The sequence below is a fragment of the Cheilinus undulatus genome, linkage group 20 (assembly GCF_018320785.1).
Source record: "Cheilinus undulatus linkage group 20, ASM1832078v1, whole genome shotgun sequence".
Lineage (NCBI taxonomy): Eukaryota > Metazoa > Chordata > Actinopteri > Labriformes > Labridae > Cheilinus > Cheilinus undulatus.
In genome coordinates this window covers 11,983,364-12,004,073 of record NC_054884.1, presented here as the reverse complement: position 1 = coordinate 12,004,073, position 20,710 = coordinate 11,983,364, and the positions used below count along the sequence as shown (strand labels likewise).

At 41.5% G+C, this 20,710-nt stretch overlaps 1 protein-coding gene and 1 pseudogene across 1 annotated transcript in view; one reads left to right on the top strand and one right to left on the bottom strand.

The window, feature by feature from the left end:
- The window catches only part of LOC121528013 (transformation/transcription domain-associated protein), a 136,132-nt gene extending 127,295 nt beyond the window's left edge, over positions 1 to 8,837 (top strand). The window contains exons 69-72 of the mRNA XM_041815111.1: positions 376 to 560; positions 2,306 to 2,509; positions 4,843 to 5,037; positions 7,857 to 8,837. Coding sequence (XP_041671045.1) covers positions 376 to 560; positions 2,306 to 2,509; positions 4,843 to 5,037; positions 7,857 to 8,141 — 869 coding nt within the window. The 3' untranslated portion in view covers positions 8,142 to 8,837. The remainder of the gene's footprint in view (positions 1 to 375; positions 561 to 2,305; positions 2,510 to 4,842; positions 5,038 to 7,856) is intronic.
- A 10,611-nt stretch (positions 8,838 to 19,448) lies between these two features.
- On the bottom strand, positions 19,449 to 20,325 carry LOC121528571 (annotated as a pseudogene).
- Positions 20,326 to 20,710: the final 385 nt, after the last annotated feature.

Sequence of the window (20,710 nt, the reverse complement as noted above, 5' to 3'; positions counted from 1 at the left end):
ATTTCAACAGTCCCTTCCAACCCATTTCCTCCTCGCTGGACTGGCGGGTATTGATTTGATTTTGGGTGCCGGTCTATGTAAATGTTTTGACTGCTTTCACTGGGAGACCCACGTGCAGCCTTTTACCTCCTTTGACCCTGTCTAGTGTCTAACGATGGCACACGTTCACCCCAGCTGTTTCCTAATTCTGGGGTATTTTAGTTGTAAGTTTAGATGTGTGGTTTACACTGTGGTGTAGCCGTATGTTTACAGTTTGTGCTTATTTACCCAGTTGTTTACCACGTTTTTTCTTTCTGCCTCTCTTCCCTCTGCTCTCTCCTCTCCACCTATGTTCTGTCTTTTTTCTCCCCCTCCCCCTCCCTTCTTCTCCTGCAGTGCCCCGAGTGGTGGCAGTGTCGCCTCAGATGCGGCTGGTGGAGGACAACCCTTCATCCCTGTCGCTGGTGGAAATTTACAAACAACGCTGCGCCAAGAAGGGCATCGAACATGACAACCCCATTTCCAGATATTATGATCGTCTGGCTACAGTACAGGCCAGAGGCACACAGGCCAGCCACCAGGTACTGAGACGATTATAGAAAGAGACAAACACACATCACAAAGGCAGGGCATACTGCAACTCCTGAATGCCCTTCTTTGCTACACATCCTGGTTTATTGAATTAAAGTTGGTGTAATTATGTTATGGACACTTAGGCAGCTTTTAATACTTTTATCACCATCCTGTAAAAAGCACTTGTTTCTCTAAAATTAGGCTGTGAAAGAGCTAAGAAAATCTGCATTTTTCACATATTTTCTGGTAATTCCACTTGCATTTTGTTTTCTTGCGCAGAAATTTGGAGAATATTATCAGCCTGTTATGTAATGGTTGGTGTAAACTTGTGTCAATACCATACCAGGTACATTTTCTGCCACAGAATGGGTTTTTTGAACACAGTCACCACCAGTTTAAGTACATGTGTTGTGTTGCAGTGCACACACAAGGCATAACTGATGCCACTATTAGCATAACAGAGTGATATGTGACAGACAACAGGTCAGTCAGAGTCCAGTTAAAGACTTGTTTCACTCTGACACCAAATAACAGCCAGGTAAAAAGCCAAGTATAACCTGTTTGTGTCAGTGTGAGTAGCATTCAGCACTATAACCAGGTAAAATGTGTTCTTTCCTCCCCAGATTTGTTTCTAACAACATACAGTGAGTGTTCTCACTGCACAGCATCTCTGTCAGCCTGTCAGAGGTTTTAACACAAGCTGTGAGCTGAAACAGATCAACTCGGTTGGTCTTGAGCCCAGCGCAGCAGCATTTTGTTTTATAACAACTTAAAAAACTGTTTAAAAGTGTGTTCAAACTGATACTTCGCTTGTTTTAAAGTCCATGATGATTCAAAGGGGTTGTGGCGTTAAACTCACTCTGATCTAAACACAGTAGCCATCACCTCTGCTAAAGCTCACTTAAATTAATGACAGTCCTACTATTTCCAACAAGTTCTTTTTAATAAAGAAGTGTAAATTTTGTGCAAGGGCTTGTAACGTGTACACCCACATCAGGCTATTTTTTCAGCTTTGCACATCTCAGCAGGATGGAATTAAACTTATAAACATTTCTCTGTAATCTTTGCCTCAGACGTGAGCTGAGTTTGCCATCATAGGCTTGTTTTAGGGGCAGAAGGAGGGATGTAAAACCTGAAAATGCATTTAAATGTGTTATGTCTTTAATTTTGATTTTCTATTGTGAAGGGACAATAAATATTGTGGTATTAATTTTTGGCCGTATTGCTCAGCTGTGTTGTAAATAAATTTATTTTATGTTTAGTTTAAAATAATACATTAATCATAACATTTAAAGCTACATTGTTGTTTCTGCACAGAGATTTTGATTGTAATTAGAGGCTTTGTTTTCTTTCATTAGTCAAACTAAATAATTGGACTATAGATATGTTCTCCATTAAAATCAGCAGTAATCTGCTCCTAGTTGGATGAAATAATCTTCACAATAATGGGGTCTATTACTGGAGACTGATAATACCTAAAATATCAGAGTCAGACCTTTATAAACCAAGGTGCTTTCTGTTCCACTGGGTCTCTTTTAGAAGGGAGAAATCCCGTCTTCATCTTTGCAGGATGATCATATTTTGTTTGTCACACCAGACCAAATCAGTGGTACTAAGCAGAGCTTTTGCCCCCAGATTCAGAAATAAAAGGGTCTGAATTTTATTGTTATTTTAAAAAGATGGCAGTGTGTTTGCACTTCAGACATCTTTGACGAGTTTTTAGCTAACTCCTCTCCCTCTGGTGTACCATCAGGTGCTCCGTGACATCCTGAAGGAGGTGCAAGGAAACATGGTTCCTCGCAGCATGCTGAAGGAGTGGGCTCTCCACACCTTCCCCAATGCCACTGATTACTGGACCTTCAGGAAGATGTTCACCATCCAGCTCGCCCTCATTGGTCTGGCTGAGTTCATGCTCCATCTTAACAGGCTGAACCCTGAGATGCTGCAGATCGCACAGGTAGGCCACGCATACAAACACATATGCAGACACGTCTGACTGCTGTCAAGGGCGAGTGGGATCCATTTGACGGGGGCTAATTCAATAGATATACACTCTCATAGATGCATTAAGAGATCACCATTACCCTCTCCATATCTGGCCATATGAATTACCGTTCTCCCCCATGACATTCACGCTCCCACTATCAGTCAGCCAGCCGCTGTCGATGTTTTGACAGAACATTATATTCAGTCGCTCTGCTCAACAGCTATCAAAGACGTTTCAATTTGAAGAGGCTGTGTTTGTGTACGCGAGCGTCCACCTCTCAGTCCACACACATCCGGCTGCCGCTCGGGGTCTGCAAACGGCTTTTCTCAAAGTCATTATTAAAGATGATTGTGTCAGTCGGCCACCCCTCCCCTCTGATCCTAATCGGCCTTTGCTGACAGGCGTTCCTCCGGGCAGCTAAGCACTGGTATTAAGCCCCCTCTCTGCCTGTTCCACTCGGCAGATCCCATTAGACACAGGAGGATTACGGTACGGAGAGCGTACACTCACAAACACAGAGAGAGAGAGGGTGCAAGGACAGGACATCACAGCATCATGAGCCCCAACCTGCCCTTAATGAGACCTTACATTCCCCCAGCAAGGTACAAATAAAGCTCTGGGATGCTTTATAGCATCCATCAAGTCTTCAGATATTTACTGAACTCTTTCAACATCAGCCTTTTTGTTTTAGTCAGAAAAGGCAAAAACAAACAAAGCTTTTTGTTTCCTTTAATACTCTCGATGTATGCTTATGTACAGAGGGGTAAAAGAAAATCCACAGGGCTTTGCGTCATAATTAAATCCTGAAGACTTTTGTCTTTCCTTCTAGGTAAATATATCCATGTTTATCCTTATCTAACAGAATACCCCAAGAACACACTTTTGTCTATATTCACAATATATGGGGGGGCTAGTCATTTCAACTTCATCTGTATATGGACATGGCAAGCCTTCTTCAATCCAGTCCAGTCCCCTTTATTTTTATAGCCCATTAGAAAAACAACCTATACCAAAATGCTGCACAGTCAAAGAAAATAGCAACAATAAAATGCAATAAAATAGATGAAGCCCATAACAGCACAAAAGAACCCTGTTAAACATCAAAAATTCATAAAGCCTGTAAAATAAGTAATATTGCTGTAATTAAAGGAATAAAAGTCAGAGAAAGAAACTGCTCAACTCTCATGTTACTAATTGGCAAAGAAATAAGAATAATTTTAATAATGCGCTGTAAAAGTTGCTTGTGTGAGGGCTGTTTTACAGCGAGGGGGTCACCTGCATCACAGTTTGGGGGCCACTAGTTTTTAGATGAGTTTTAGGGATGATGTAAGGCAGCTTGGAGTGTAACAATGCAAAAACCATGCAAATCAATTAAAGGTTTCAAACTGGCAATAGAATAATTGAGAGAGGCATGGATGGGGGTCGTTCTTGCTTGTGAGGCCTCTTGAGCCAATTTATGTCCAACTCGGCTAATTTGTGCTCCTGCTCCTGGAATTTTCATGGTATGGTGTTGAATATCCTTTGGTATCATCGTTTTGAAACTAACTCTTGGTCACATTTCCAAGCCTGAGGTCTCTACATGTGACGCTCGTGTCGTCAGCCCCAAAATGAAGCCATCGTCGGCCATTACTGTGCTGATTTAGCATTCTGTGTTCAGCCAACTGTCTGTGGGCTTATCTGAGCCTCCTGGGGGTTTGCTGGTGTCTCAGCCCACTGCCTCCAGGCCCTCCGCTGGGGCCCGCAGGAGCAAATGACAGAAGGAGAGAGAGAGAGAGGGAATTAAAGGGAGGCGGAGGAGAGAGGCGAGACAGAGGAGGAGAGGGAACAGGAGCTGGAATGAAATGCTCTGCTATAAAGCTGTCAGAGCCGCTCACCTTTTCATATGAGGGGGCTTATCTTCCTGGAATGGCTGCTCGTGTAGCAGTCCTCTCTCACATAAATGCAGGCTTATGGATGAAAACTTGGCTGTATATGTTTAAGTCAGCGAGCAGGGAGAGGGGAGTGGCAGTGAATTGAGGATTATAGATGTTCTGCTACTGATAGTTTGAAGTGTTAGCGTGTCTGGGGCACACAGATCAATAACTGCAGCCATTTTGTTGCTGTGAGCTTGTTTTGTTGCTCTTAGCTGCTCTCAAGAAGACTTATTTTCTTGCAGAGCTGGTGTGGTCTAAGGACTAGGCTTGTGAGGATTAGAGAATATTCATTGATAGTTTTCTTTTTTTTCCCAAAGGGATATTTAAAGTTTTCTTCCAGATGTTTTGTACTTTAACCTTTAACCTTTTTTCTCATCTCTCTGCTTTCAGGACACAGGAAAGCTGAACGTCTCCTATTTCCGTTTCGACATCAATGATGCCACAGGCGACCTGGATGCCAATCGCCCTGTTCCCTTCCGCCTGACTCCAAACATCTCAGAGTTCCTGACCACCATCGGCGTCTCTGGTCCGCTCACAGCCTCCATGATCGCTGTGGCACGTTGCTTCGCACAGCCAAACTTCAAGGTAACGTCCACTTTGAAAAATAATCATTTTTATCTATTTGCTTTATATAATGACAATATAAGCATGACAATAAGTTTTATAGTCAAGGCCAGTTCTATCACACAAAATTGTACAAAGATTGGTATGAAGCTGAGGCTTTTACAGCTTTAAGTCACACTTAAGCAAACTGCAAAATTTTGTGTCAAGGCAGGCATCAGGAATTTAATTAAAAGATTTTCTTTTAGTAAGTATGCATCACTTAAGAAACAAGAAGTCACCTGAAGAGAGAAAAATTGGATCAATCAAAATTCTAATAAGAGTGTCACAGCAATACTGGCAAAGATGTTTAGAATAAAATGAGAAATTTGTTTTAAATTTACTCCCTAAAAACAAATAAGTTAGATTTATATGAAAGCTATTTTAAACATAACTAAGAAAACAACAGATAAGCCACTATATATGGAGAAAGCTGGCTGTTCAACTATATCTAAAAAAATGTTAAAATGTCATCTAGCAGATGCTTTTGTCCAAAGCAACATACATTAGAGATGGACAGGTTTTCATGGCCCTAAGGACCCAGGGGGCCCACACTGGATACTGATTGTGCCCTGAATGAGATTTGAACCCTCGATCTCCTATATAAAAGTAAACCACTGACCTTACAGTCACTTGGTTGGTTGATATGCTCTCAGGATCCTTCTGGTTGGCTGGTGATGTGTGGTGTGAGAGTTGTGAAGCAGGACAGCATTAGTGTTTGTTATTGACATACAGAGCAGAAGAGAGATTGTACAGTGTTTCCTGCTGGGATGCCTTGACTAATATTTCTGGTGGATTGTTGTTGTTTTTGATGTGAGACACATTTGCACCATGAGTGAAGTTATCCACTGAGTTAGAGTTTATGGCTGTGACTTAAGGTACTCCTTAAGAATGCATAATGCGTGTTGCCTTGCTATGAGGTTGACTCTACTTTGTTCTTGCCAGAGGAGACCCTCCTTGCCACAGTTTTCAAGCGTTACTGCTCCTCTGTCATATTGTTTAACACTTTCAAAAGTGTAGCTTAAATTTGGACCAATAACAGCACTTTTAAAGTTTTTAATCAAACTCTATGGGAGTTTAATTAACTGTTTTGCTGGGGGTTTTTTTTATTTATTATAGAGGTGTGACTTCACTTAACCTGAACAATCTGATTGGAGATCTACTCTCTTTTGTTCTTGCCAGTAAGGAAAGATCATAGTTTACTGTACAACCCCACAGTAGTTATTCAGTACTTAAGTAAACTTTAATTTAATTACTTTCACTTCTACTTGAGTAAATTTATAGACCAATACTTTTAGTTTTACTTGAGTGAATTTTAACCAAAGTAACTGTACTTTTACTTGAGTACAGTAGACATGGATCATTCTTAACAGCCCTCACACCACAGGAAAATCTGCCAAGATAATCCTTAGAGCCATTAAATAATCTGACCTTTACTGACTATAGTCACTAGGAGGGAATCTTGGTAATAATCGACCCGATTATCTTGTAGTGTGTGCCACAATCAACTTAATTGATTGATTTGTTTTGAAAAGAACCAAATCTCGTAGAACAACAACAGATCTTTAGCTATTAACCAAAAGCTGCTGTGAGAGAGAGAGAGAGAGAGAGGACACAGTTTTTATTAAATTTGATCGCTATTTAGAAGTTATGGTTGAGTTTCTGTGGTGTCTACACAGCAATCAGAATGGTTTTATTTTACAAAAATCATATTATTACAGTTAAAACAATCTGATATAAATAACAGTTTAAAGCTTGATAACAAGCCCAAAGGAGACTCAGCTGTCCTCCATAAGTACCGGTTTCAAAACACGTCGTTTACTCCTCTGCTATAACATTTAGTTGAATGTCTGAGTTTTTGAACATGACCCGGATGCCATGACACTTCTGGGGGATTTTCCAAAAAATGTAAACTGTGAGGTTAAAGAAGGCAAACTCTAGTAGTGAGGATATTTTTGATGCAGTGTTTTGTTGTCAGATTCAAGCTCCAGTGAGATTCTTTACCACTCAGACTTACATAAACCTGCAGAGGAAGTTTTCTAAGGCACAACCAAACAAAAACAAATCAGTGAGAGCGCGGGCAGCCCGAGGGCTGTACGGTGGATCTGCAGCAGGGCAGTAATGACAGGCGTGTGGTGTCTATGTTTAGTTCTGACTCATACTTAAAGTCTGACTGATGGAGAGGCAGCAGGAGTGCTTCAGATACAAATAAACAAAACAGTGGACCATGTGAACTCGTGAAGGCCGAGTGGTACGGGCCTGGGCTCCGTATGGAAAACAGTTTCCCCCGCTCTGGCTAACAGGGGGAACAGTGTGTACTCAGTGAGGTGATGATTGCTGGTGTTGTGGTCCCGTCATGGTTTACATGGTTATGTATTTCAGTTCTATGCTACCATAATGAGCTGCTAACAGGATAGAAAGATCTCCCTGTGGACAATGACTCAGTCACTTCATGGTTCTGTTTAATGTGTATGTTTACAATGGCAACAACCATTGTGTTTGGGCTGACACCTTCATTGGAAAGAAAAGGGTTTTTTCATAAGGTCCTGTGTTCCTTAATGATGGGTTGCATAACAAACTAATTGAACACAGTTGGATTAAATAAATGTATTTTTCCATACTTTTCTTCATAACAGGCTGTTATAAAATGATTTTAATTATAGTTGTCAGATATAAATGAAAGCTTAATGAACAAAGATTGCATAAAAGACATTTGCTCTCTGCGGAGCTTGTCCTCTGTATTAATATTTATGTTTTTATTTAATTTCCGACTCTGACATATTTATTTCCTCCGTCTCTGATAGGTCGATGGCATCCTGAAGGCAGTCCTTCGTGACGAGATTATCGCCTGGCATAAGAAGACCCAGGAGGACACGTCCATGCCCCTGTCCCCGGCAGGCCAACCAGAGAACATGGACTCCCAGCAGCTTGTCTCATTGGTCCAGAAGGCCGTCACGGCCATCATGACTCGCCTCCATAACCTGGCTCAGTTTGAGGGAGGGGAGAGTAAAGTGAACACGCTGGTGGCTGCAGCAAACAGCCTGGACAACCTGTGCCGCATGGACCCCGCCTGGCACCCCTGGCTCTGAGAGGAGACGCAGGGATGGAGGAGTTGGTTTTGTTTTTGATTAAAAATACACTGATATAGTTTTCTGAGAGGACCAAGCTGAGAGAAAGACCCTGACTGTGATAGTCGTGGTTCGAACCAGGATCACCAGAATTCTTTATAGTTGATATTTGGACTGATAGCATCTTTCTATGGACTCCAACTCCTATTTATTTTTGTAACCAAACAGGAACTGTGCGATGTCACCGTGTCTTCAATATTAAAAGGAGACAGTTCAAAGATCTGTGTTTTCAGAATTTAGCTTTTGTATTTTTTTATTTAAGACATTGGAAGTTATTTCAGTGACTTGATTAGACTTTATCTTTGTTCTTTTTATCAAAAGATGAGATTTTTTTTCAGCTTCTTCCCTCCTACAGTAGCCATTCGTCTTCAGAAATTTGTATTTAAACGTAAAAATGTGTAGCTTTTGATTTATCCCTGAATGGGGATTACTGTGATCCTGTAAGATTGTTCTTTAACTTTTTTGTACCTTCTCCCTGAGCTATATGAACAGGCCTGCTGTAATGTAACAAAGTAAATCTGCATCCACAGACACTGTAATAATCTAAAACAGCTGTATTCTCACTCGAGCTGGCTGTCTTTTCATATTCCTCCCTTTTTTTGTAAAGGTACAGTGCTTTTTCCAACAAAAGTCTTACTATACTGGCTTTGTAAATAAGCATTTTGTTTTAATAAAATGCTCTTTTTATAATACAGAAGCTGTGTTTGCTCTTTCATGATTCTTTCTTCACACTGTTTATTAGGACACTTTGAAGCAATGGATCATAAAAATGAGTTTCAGCCATGCTCACAAATATTATTTTCTTTCCTTGCTGTTTTTTGCAGTTGTAAAACAGCAATAATGAGAAGTAATCCCCATCTGTGCCTCACATCTACTGCATCACTGTCACGGCCATAATCGCCCTGAAGGACGCACTCCTGGATATTATTGCAGTAATAACTCACGCTGTGAAAAGACTCCACACGAACTGTTCTTGAGACGTAAAAACACAAGTCTAACGCCGTCATCCTCACAGTCAGGAGACGTTTATGGAGAGGCGTTTCAGCGCAGCGTGTTGAATCTGCTCGTTGTGTTTCTCGTGGAGGTACAATAACCTTGTGGTCATTCCCTCCCTCCGGGCTGAAAGTCCTGCTGAGGTGTGTCGAGGCGTTCCTCTCCTCCCCCGGAGCTTGATTAATGCGTGGCAGTAGATGTGCGAGTAAGGCAGCCTCGCTTGACTTACACAGACTGTCAGTAAGCCCGCCTGCACTCATAAACAAAGGTTATATCTCTGTTCGCCTCTATATGATCCTCACACGCACAAACTCTGCCTCCCAACATGTTTACACACCGACATCTCACTTCTTCCTCTGTGATCCACTCAGGAAATAACTGTTATTTTAGATGGTTCTTAGAAACTGTTGGTTTTCAGCTTTAAACACCAAGTGTCAGGAATTTTCAACAACTTTTATTTGTGTTTTGGCCCTCTTTTTATGAGACTGCTGTGTTTTTGTTTAGGGTTTTAGCTCTGCAAATAGAGGAAAGGCTGTGTTTACCATCACCTATTTCTCTTCACTTTGAGAAGGGCATTTGCGTGACCCAAGGGTGAGTGAAAAGGTGAGTCATGCCAGTTTACATCTGAGTCATACATTAGTTTATATCAGGACTTTCTTTAAAAGTCTGGTGTCAAGTACAGACTATTTTATATGAGTGAGTTTTCTATAATTGGTCTGAATGTCAGACAGCTGGAAAGGCCAAAGTCAAACCCTTACTTGAAATAAAAACAGGAGATACTTACGCCCCAATGAAAGGACAAGTACTCATCAAAAAGACATCTCACATGCACTATGTGACCCTGAGCTGAAACCACAACCCAAGTAGCATTTCCACCTTAAGCAGACCCAGGCTTTGTAGATGCAGCAGATAATGCTGTTGCTACCTACCCTACCACATGACCCCTAATGGCCCCCACAAACCAAATGCAGCCATTCCTGGTGCAAACATAACAAAGAAAACATGAAAAAGCCTGAAGAAAGCTAAGGAAAGGACCAGGAACAGGCTGAGTGAGCTGCCGTGATCAGGGCCAGATTTGGCTTTTGAATAAATACATTTGTCAAAAATCCAAATAATAATCAGTGCATTGCAAATACAGGATTCCAAAAAAGTTGGGGCACTGTGTACAATGTAAATAAAAACAGTGCAATGATTTTCAAATTTCATGAACCTATATTTTATTCACCATAGCAAATAAAACGACATCAGATGTTGAAATTTGAGATGTTTTACCATTTAAGAAAAATTTGAGCTAATTTTGAATTTGATGGCAGCAATGCATCCAAAAAAGTAGGGATGGAGCATTAAAAGGCTGGAAAAGTAAGTGGTACGAATGAAAAACAGCTGGAGGAGTGTTTTGCAACTAATTAGGTTAATTGGCAACAGGTCAGTAACATGACTAGGTATAAAAGGAGCATTTTAGAGAGGCAGAGTCTCAGAAGTAAAGGTTCAGTAGAGGTTCAATAATCTGCAAAAAAAAAGGGCTAAAAATTGTGTAACGATTGCAGAAAGATGTTCCTTAAAGAGGGGGTATTATGCCTTTTTTCCCAGGCTTTACACATCTCTCTGATAACCACATAGTAGCTTCACATGGTTTACAGCTCAAAAAACTCCTCATGTTTCTCACACCGGCATCCTGAAAAACCCTTACTTTAACTTCCGTCTGAAACACTTCATTTTCGCTGCTGTCTCTTTAACACTGTAACTACACTGTAACTTACTCATATAATTTGTGACTAGTTTTTGAGGTTGTATGTAGAAACCAGACATCACTTTTTTTTGTGCTGCAACTTGAGTATTTTGACATTTTGTTGATAGAGAGAAAGAAAACTTTAACCACATAATTGAATGATAAAAATAGCAGGAGATTATTTTAACAGTTGGCAGCTAATGCATTATTTGTTAATATTCAAACTCATCTTCGAGATAACAAACCAGATTGTGAGGAGGAAAAAGTTGCTGCCAACTGGCACACATCCACGCACTTGATTAAAACTCTGAAACTTAATTACACTGAAAAATGCAACGCTTCAAAAATACTGAGTCTTCATTAGGGAGTCTGCCAGTGTGACAACAGGAGAGGTAAATGTGTAACTATGATTATATGTACATCTGAAGTTTATGGAAGTTGATTTCTACTGTTGAAATATAGGTAAAACTTTGGTCTTAATGATAACACTGATGGAATACAATATTTCAGATGATGAACAGTGCTGATAAAATGTATTGGTTCTGTTTACTGATAAAACGTAGAATATGATTCAGTTAGACATGCACATCCATGAAAGAGAGGCTTCTGGTTATGAGGCAAAGTTATGTTTGTGGTGAGAAGAGGTTTGGTACAACCAGTACTCTTCCAAGAGCTGGTCGCCTAACCAAACTAAGCAATCAAGGAGAGAATATCCTTACTAAGAGAGGTGACCACGAGCCTGATGGTCACTGTGACTGAGCTCCAGAGATCCTGTGTGGAGATGGGACAAAGTTCATTTTTTGATCATTATCTTCTTCTCACAATGTCAGAGCCTCCAGACCTTATATTCCATCCATTTTCTTAACCACATATCCTGTTTGGGGTCGCGGGGGTCTGGAACCAATTCCAGCTCTCATTGGAGGAGACCCAAGATACATCCCAGACTGGTTGCCAGTCAGTCGGACCTCGAATTATAAATATCAAACATGTTTGACCAAGAAGTATAACCAACCAGATGTTTCATAACTTTTAAGGCTCACAAACGTCATCATAGGTATACCTTCATCTTAGCCAGGATTTCACTTATCTTACTACTGTAATTTGCAGCCTGTCTGTCTGTGTGTCTGTGTTGCTTTGCACACTGCATCATTGCTCCAATTGTCCTTGATTCCTCTCAGGAGACTTCTTGGGTGTACTGGTTCGAAACTGGTGCCATAAAAAAGTCATGATATGTACAGATTTTCTATAAAATCAAAAACTGTTACAACATTCGCTTGAGTTTGTCCCTCGTCCCGTCCCCATCTACCATTAACTGCCATAATGCCACTTCCCCTGTATGACACATACGCTCACTCTGCCACAAAGAGGAGATGACCTTCACTTTCAAACACACGCAAAAAGATGGACACCACAACGGGCTCATGACTCTGTTTTTTTTCTTTCTTTATATAAGAGAGCTGGAAAACAGCTGAACTTTGTTGAAACACACCCACAGGGAAACGTATTTGGCATGCCTGAATGTGGCCATGCACCTGCTCTGTCATCCCTGATTAAAACTCCTCTTATTGTGTTGTAGGCCAACCAAACATGCACCGGCGCGTGGAGATGCTGAGCCAATATGAAGTGTTTCAATGGAAATTGGCCTTATTGGATCAAGCATCTAATGATGTGGTTGGTAACAGCACAACATTAACAGAGTTAAGATCAGTCTACTGTCTGAGCTAAAGGAAGTGCGCAGCAGTTTTTATGATGCACAAACTTTCCAGAGATCAAGAAACAATTCCACCTCTGTATGACTTAAAGATATATGATGTGGAAATAAGGTTGGTAAATTTTGATTTAACATTGATATTACTACCCAGGGGTTAAATCTGTGCTGGTGGGAGTGGACGGAAGGTGCTGGGGGAAGTGGACAGTAATGGTCAGGAATCCAGCAGGAGGGAGCAGGATCGAGGAAAGTGGCCCAAGCAGGGCTCTGTTGTGAACTGCTGGTCTATGTCATACCCAAGTTGGTTGTCCAGAGCAAGAAAATATCAGCTGATAATATACAACAGCAGAATATGGACTACTTCTACCCTCTAATGTTGTGTCACTCATCAGCACACGGCTTTCTTTTGTCTCCTTGCCTGCTTACAGATAGTTCAAGAGCAGAGATGACAGCTAGAGCCAGCCCAAAACTTCTCTCTTACAGCTGAAAGTTGAGGTGAAGTTTTCACCTCCCCCGCCACGACACCTCCCTCCCCTCCTGCAGAGCTGGTGTGAGAGGAGTGGAGGTGATTGATGTGCTCCGCTGGGAGTGGAAGGTGTAGAGCCTGGATCATCATCAGCCCAGGCACAGAGCACAGATCTCAGGAGGACACACCAAAGCTGGAATAGATCCTGGCAGGGCCCGATGATGAAATCTTCCCCCTCCAATGATCCACATCCCCTGAGGAGGAGGAGGAGGAGGAGGAGGAGGAGAGGGAGGAGGAAGCAGGGCTTAAGGGAGGAGTAGAGGAGGGAGACTTCTTCAGAATCTGTTTGGTCGTGTGGCAACTAAAGCTGTCACATTCCTCCTGTGAGTGTAATGAAAAGTAACAGGAGACAGGAGGGAAATATTTTAAAAGCAGCATAATCCTCTTCTTTCCTCTTTTCACAATTCATCATTCAAGAGCAGGATGCCATCAGCTCCCTTTCTGTCTGCACAGCCAGCATCCAATTATACATCTCATTGTGTCAGACATGTATCACAGTAGGGGGAGACGTGGCTTTGTATCGCTGTGTAAACAAACAGCATTAATCAAATAGCGATTGTGTGTCGATCTGTCGTCTCACAAGCAACACATCTCACATGAAGCAGCTGAGGCTTTTGTTTTGTTTCTCAGAGAAGAAGCCCCATCACGACTTCTAATGACATTTTCACTCAGAGGAGTTGAGCTCATTAGTTTGTTGTCGAAAAAATCTGCCATTATGATTTTAATTGCCCGAGCTGTACGCAGCAGTACGAGAAGCAATCAAAGTCCCTTTTTTTCAAAGTTAGAGAGATGCAGCAGCACATCAGCAAGCTGCATGTTTTAATATGCACAGATACACCTCGTAAAGACAGAGGAGTTAAACATGTCAATGACAGTTTACAGGATTATATAATCAACTCAACCCACAAGGGAGCCCATCATCATGTCAGAAAATATGGAAAACTATCAAGCAGAAAACAGAGCAGAGTTTAAAACTTGTGACTACTCCATGGGAGAAAGTTTGCACCAACCTGAAGCATTAAAACATTGTAGTCAACAAGTCAGCAGATGCTCTGTTTGACAGATGCCCTGATGTTGAAGAAAACCCACCAAAACTTGATAAAGTCCCTTCAAAGTGCCCTCTAGGTTTCCTTTCAATGCACAAAACTTGATAAAGTGCCCTCAAGGATGCCGTTCCAGTGGGAAAAACAGGTTAAAGTCGACCTAAGGATATCCTTACAGTGGACAAATCTTGATAAAGTGCCCTCAAGGATGCCGTTCAAGTGGAAAAAGTGAATACAGTGCCCACTAGGATTCTGTCTCAGCGGACAAAACTTGATGAAGTACCCTCTAGTTTTTTCTTCCAGTGGAAAAAAAAAGTATGAAGTGCCCTCCAGGTTTGATTCTCATGGAAAAAAAAACAGGTTAAAGTGGACCTAAGGATGCCCTTCTAGTGGACAAAACCTGATAAAGTGCCCTTTTGGATGCTGTGCCAGTGGACAAAACTTGATAAAGTGCCCTCTAGGATACCTATCCAGTGGACAAAACTTGATACAGTGCCCTCTAGGAGGACATTCCAGTGGACATAACATGAAAAAGTGCCCTCTAGGATCCCCTTTCAGTGGACAAAACTTGATAGAGTGCCCTCTAGGATTCCATTCAGTGGACAAACCTTGATAAAGTGCCCTCTAGGATGCTGTGCCAGTGGACAAAACTTGATAAAGTGCCCTCCAGGTTTCCTTCCCCTGAAAAAAAAAACCCTGTTAAAGTTGACCTTAGGATTCCCTTCTAGTGGAAAAATCTTGATAAAGCACCCTCTAGGCTTCCTGTCCAGTGACAAAACTTGATGAGGTGCCCTCCAGGTTTCCTTCCTCTGGAAAAAAAATGTAAATGTGGACCCAAGGATGCCCTTCCAGTGGACAATCTTGATAAAGTGCCCTCAAGGATGCTGATCCAGTGGAAAAAGTGAATACAGTGCCCACTAGGATGCTGTCTCAGCAGACAAAACTTGATGAAGTACCCTCTAGTTTTTTCTTCCAGTGGAAAAAAAGTATGAAGTGCCCTCCAGGTTTCATTCTCATGGAAAAAAAACAGGTTAAAGTGGACCTAAGGATGCTCTTCTAGTGGACAAAACCTGATAAAGTGCCCTCTTGGATGCTGTGCCAGTGGACAAAACTTGATACAGTGCCCTCTAGGAGGACATTCTAGTGGATGTAACATGAAAAAGTGCCCTCTAGGATCCCCTTCCAATGTACAAATCTTGATAAAGTGCCCTCTAGGATGCTGTGCCAGTGGACAAAACTTGATAGAATGCCCTCTAGGATACTGTGCCAGTGGACAAAACTTGATAAAGTGCCCTCTAGGATGCTGTGCCAGTGGACAAAACTTGATAAAGTGCCCTCTTGGATGCTGTGCCAGTGGACAAAACTTGATAGAGTGCCCTCTAGGATGCTGTGCCAGTGGACAAAACTTGATAAAGTGCCCTCTTGTATGCTGTGCCAGTGGACAAAACTTGATAGAGTGCCCTCTAGGATACTGTGCCAGTGGACAAAACTTGATAAAGTGCCCTTTTGGATGCTGTGCCAGTGGACGAAACTTGATACAGTGCCCTCTAGGAGGACATTCCAGTGGACAAAACTTGATAAAGTGCCCTCCAGGTTTCCTTCCCCTGAAAAAAAAAAAAAAACATGTTAAAATTGACCTTGGGATTCCCTTCCAGTGGAAAAACCTTGATAGAGTGCCCTCTAGGATGCCGTTTCCTTCCTCTGGAAAAAAATAAAACAACATAAATGTGGACCCAAGGATGCCCTTCCATCGGACAAAACTTGATAAAGTGCCCTTACCTCACAAGATCTAAAAACTATATTTGCAACACCACCAGTGACAACTGCTCCAGTGCAGTTGTCATTCTCCAAAGTCTTGCTGATCAGGACCTAGTACATGCATTTGCATACAAGACAAGCGCCATTGTGTGTCCTTTTTAAATAAATAGCTGAATATTTCATAGTCCTCATCTCTTCTACTACAGAGTTGTTGTAGATTTAATCACATAAAAAAAAGATTTAATCCTAGCCATATTTTCCGATTATTTCAACAGAACTGTGTGACGGCTTTTTGTGCACTGTTGTCCCACCACATAAAGCAGGTGCCCTTTTTTATTATTTTTGCCCTGCCCCTCTGACGTCTGAGTCTACCACTGCTCCAGAGTCAGATAAATGACTGCAGAAAGTGATACCACTGGTCAGATTAACATTTGGACATCTGTTCCTCTAAATATATATACTTGATGTTTAAATGCCTGGTTCTTCCCATTCCTGTCTGGCTCCTGACTGATGTCCAGGCTTATTTCCTGCTTTAATCAACCGTTGTTCTAACCACACTAGTGACTGGCTGAGTGCTGTTCACATGATTCCTGATGTCAAACTGTCTTTAGCTCATCAAACTGCTACAGAAATCGATTTTTGTGCGGTAGAGCTGGGTGTGAACCTTTCTGCTTCCCTGCTGAACACATTGATTGAGGGTTACAGATCTGGAAACGTGCTGCCTGTGGTCAATGTTTCTGCTAGAGGAGAACAAGGAGGCTCTCAAACCAGCAGGTCAGAGTCTGAAGGAGGGTGGATTTGAATGAACAAGGTGGTCAAACAGAAGGGTACCTAAAGCTGTTTCAGCCTGACATGAGTCCTGCTTTGAGTCTGTGTAAATTCAGGGTATGCATGATTCTCTGCAAACATAGATCCTTTCACACTCCATGATTCAAATCTTGTTTTCTTCCTGTCAACTTCACCATTTCTTTGACCATGTTGATTTTGTGGCTTAACTTGTGGGACTTGATAACAAGCTATGAAACTACAGATCCTTATAAGGCATATTTACCTAACAGAAAATCGATGCTCCCTCTTCAATTCATAAATTTCTTATAATAAGGGAAAAATGCATTTATAAGTGCACTTCCACATTCGCGCTGGAGGTGACACTAGAGCATCGTTGGACCACTTCTGAACACAGAAGTGAGTTTTTTAGTGCATTTCTCCCTCATTATCAAAAATTCCTGAATGAAACAAATCGTCAGTTATCAGCTCAATATGAGAGTTCCCAAACTTTTTGGCCCATGACCCCCAAAATTACGGTGCCAGAGAACAGGGACCTTGGTTGCACCTGAGGGTGCTCAAGGTGTTGAACACAAGGATAGTCGTGTGCAGACTTACATTTCAGGGATTTTTTTGAAAATATTACTTTGATTTCAGCATATATCTCCCCAAATGACTATTATTTTGCATTTAAAGAATTTATGCATATATTTTTCATAGAAATTAGTAAAATATACAATTTGAAATCAATTTTAAACAATTTTGTTTTTTTGGAAGGCATCTGGCGTCCCCCTCTCAGTTTCAGGAGACCCCCACTGGTTTAGTAAATACACCAGACAAGGGGACTTATAATTGAACAGCGTCCTCAATTTAAAACAAGAAGTAACAGCCAATCTGGGCAGCACTGGTCTGTACTTATCATATTGTGCTAGTTTTGGTTGAGTGTAGACACCGGGACCAGCATGTGCCTAACCTGACATGCCAGATAAACGGTTTCATATCTCCGTTGCAGGGATAAATTTCACATTCATCTGGGTAACCTCCCATACAAAGCGTTTGGTACGTTTTTTTCAAGATGACTGGACGAACGTTCTGTCACATTTATGACGAGACAATCACAGCAACAAGACAAGATGAGATAGTAAACATGTGCAGCTGCGGTGCTAACCTTAGCTATACAGGCTAGCACTAACGTAGTGTTTGAATGGCAAATTCATGCCAGAGACTGTCGAAGGACGTGCAGCTCAGAGAAGCTTTCAGTGTGGCTCTATGCTCTTGTTTTAATAAATAAACGTGGTTCAGTTCTGATAAAACTGCCGCTATGGCTACATCTGAGCTAATGGCTCCACCAGCAGCCACTGTATAGTCACACTACAGCCCCCCCATAACTATCGCAAACTCATGCTGAAGCAGGTCAGCAGAACAGTGAAAACATCTTTCCCATCACGAAAAGCTTTCATTACTGTTCTTTGCCCTTTATTTTTTTTAATAAAGTCATGTGGTCCGCTTGTGATAAAACTGCAGCTACGCTATCGCTACATCCAAGCTAATCACTACACCTCAAATGATGCTGATTGGCAAGAGCCATCTTGGTTCTGCACAGATGCTGTAGATTGGAGCATTGCCTCACTGAAGTCAGTTCTACTTCGAGTCTGTACCAATTGTGTTTGCTAGTTTGCATTTCCACTGTGGGTAACACTTTCATTGTGTGAAAAATGCTGCTTATTCATTACCTGGGACTTTTTGAGGAAAGCTGCAACTCTCACCGAGCTCTATAGAAAACACTGACTTCCTTTTTTGACATGACAGCTAGCCTACCTGAGGTTGTACTGCCAGTCCTGTCGGTTTGATAAACACAGAGAGATTTGATTGGCACATGTACCCACAAAACAGTCATGAGCTCTGACGTGGGCTTTGTTAGTGATGTTTTTCTACCGTTAAAATAGCAGCAGCCTTGGCAAAGACATTGACTGACAAATATACAGGCAAATACAAAGAGTAGCAGGCATGGTGCACTGATTTAATATTCCAATTGGCCTAAATCAGGACCAGGATGTGTCATGGATTTTTTGTTGGGACACACTCATTTATATGTTAAAATCATTTAACAAGACCCAAGAGATTTTTGTCAACCTCACACACCCTGCTTTATCTTTGTCTTCTTATTTTCACTGAGGCCAAGTTTATAAAAGAATGAAATCACCCATATATAAAGCAAAGTTATTCAAATTGTAGTTATTCAAGTTTTTCAACTGTAGTTGAACTTCCATTCAGAAATCTATTTTTAAAAACTTTAAGAGTGTTTGATTCTCCTGAATAGAAGCTCATGAGTGACTCACTGCCACACTTGATTTTATATTTCCACCATTAGCTTTTATAGCAGAGAACAGAGTTCTACTAAAATTTAATCTTCACTTTGTGGGTTATTTCACTAAGATTCTCAGATATAACTTTTGAGAATGACTCAGCTATCTATCCCAGGTGATGGCTTAAATTTCAAAGCCTTTTGAGTAACTGAACAAGTAATAAAGAGAATAAAACATATTTCCAGCAGGGATAAGTCAGAGACTAAACCACATTTTTAATCTGAATTAAATGTTCCACCTCCTGATCCTCGTGTTTTTATGATCAAACCTCTGGATTCAGTTTCTGATGAAGTGTTGTAATTTGGTTTTAGGACCACCGCTTCCCCTCAGCTATCTTTGTCTGCTTATGTTACACATTTAAGAGCATCAATCTCAGCGTCTCACTGGATGGTTAATAAGTTATTAGTGATGGGAATGACCCACTGATGGACACAGGTTGAGGAGGACAATCATTTATTTTGAGTGGAGGAAAAAGTAAGGTAGACTTGTGTTCCCGTCACAGCTCTTCAACTATGTTTGACCTGGTTTAAGTTTTAATGATGGAAGTTTATTAAAGCAAAAATATGTTTCCCAACAAGAAAAGCTTTTAGCGCAGTTCTTGCTCTTTTTTGAAGAAATGTAGTCTAGTTCTGATAAAACTGCCACTATATGTACTTTAGCTACATCTGAGCTAATCAGTATACTGGTGGTAGTGCTTGCAACTGGCTTGCAATACAACTAAACGCTACCCAAAGCTTCTTCTCCTTGAAACTGTGAAGACTGATGTTCTTGTGTTTCAAATACATGGGCCAGACGTGGCCATCCAACAGGCCAGGTGGATCTGGCACTGTGTAGTTCCTAGAGCACCTCCTCTTTTTGCATTCTTCATATGGGATGGAAATAAAGTAACGTTGGTTCAGCACGTCGATCAAAGGTTCGTAGGTGTAAAGCAGAAAGCCTTCCACAATAAGGATGTGAGTCTCCTCCGCCTTAGTGTCAGACTTTGGGACGATCTCAGTGTCCAGGGTGTTATTAACACCATGAGATCTCAAACTTCACTGGGTTATCCAACCATGCGTAGATCGTACTCATCATGGCGTCCATGTCCAGAGCACTGATGACATCGTACTGCTTAAAGCCATCTTCAACAACTTCAATCTGATCGTGGGGCTTGAAGAAGTCATCCTGATGGACCACACAACAGTTGGGCAAGTTTTTGATCAGTCTGTTGGCGAGGGTGGTTTTCCAGAAGACTGTGAACGACTGTGCCTGGTCCATTTTCAGACCAGACACAACCGTTTCAAGCTCTTGATCTGACTAATGACAGACATGGAATCTAGCCAGCTCACATTCAACCACATACTGCTGAACTGATAGGATGGCACCTTAAAGTCAAATGACCAAAAACATACTCTGAAAGCAATGCACGAGTTTACATAGGCAAAGAAAATATTCTTCCAATGCCTGGCCAGTCACCTGATCTCAGCCCAATAGAGCAAAATTTTCAGTTATGGAAGAAAAAGCTGAGGGTAGAAAGACCCACAAACAACAAGCAACTAAAGGAACAAAGGCCCACAAGAAAGCAGAAACCAAAGGCACAAAGACCCCCAAAAAACACCAACCAATGGCATAAAAACCCACAAACAGACAACCAAATTCACAG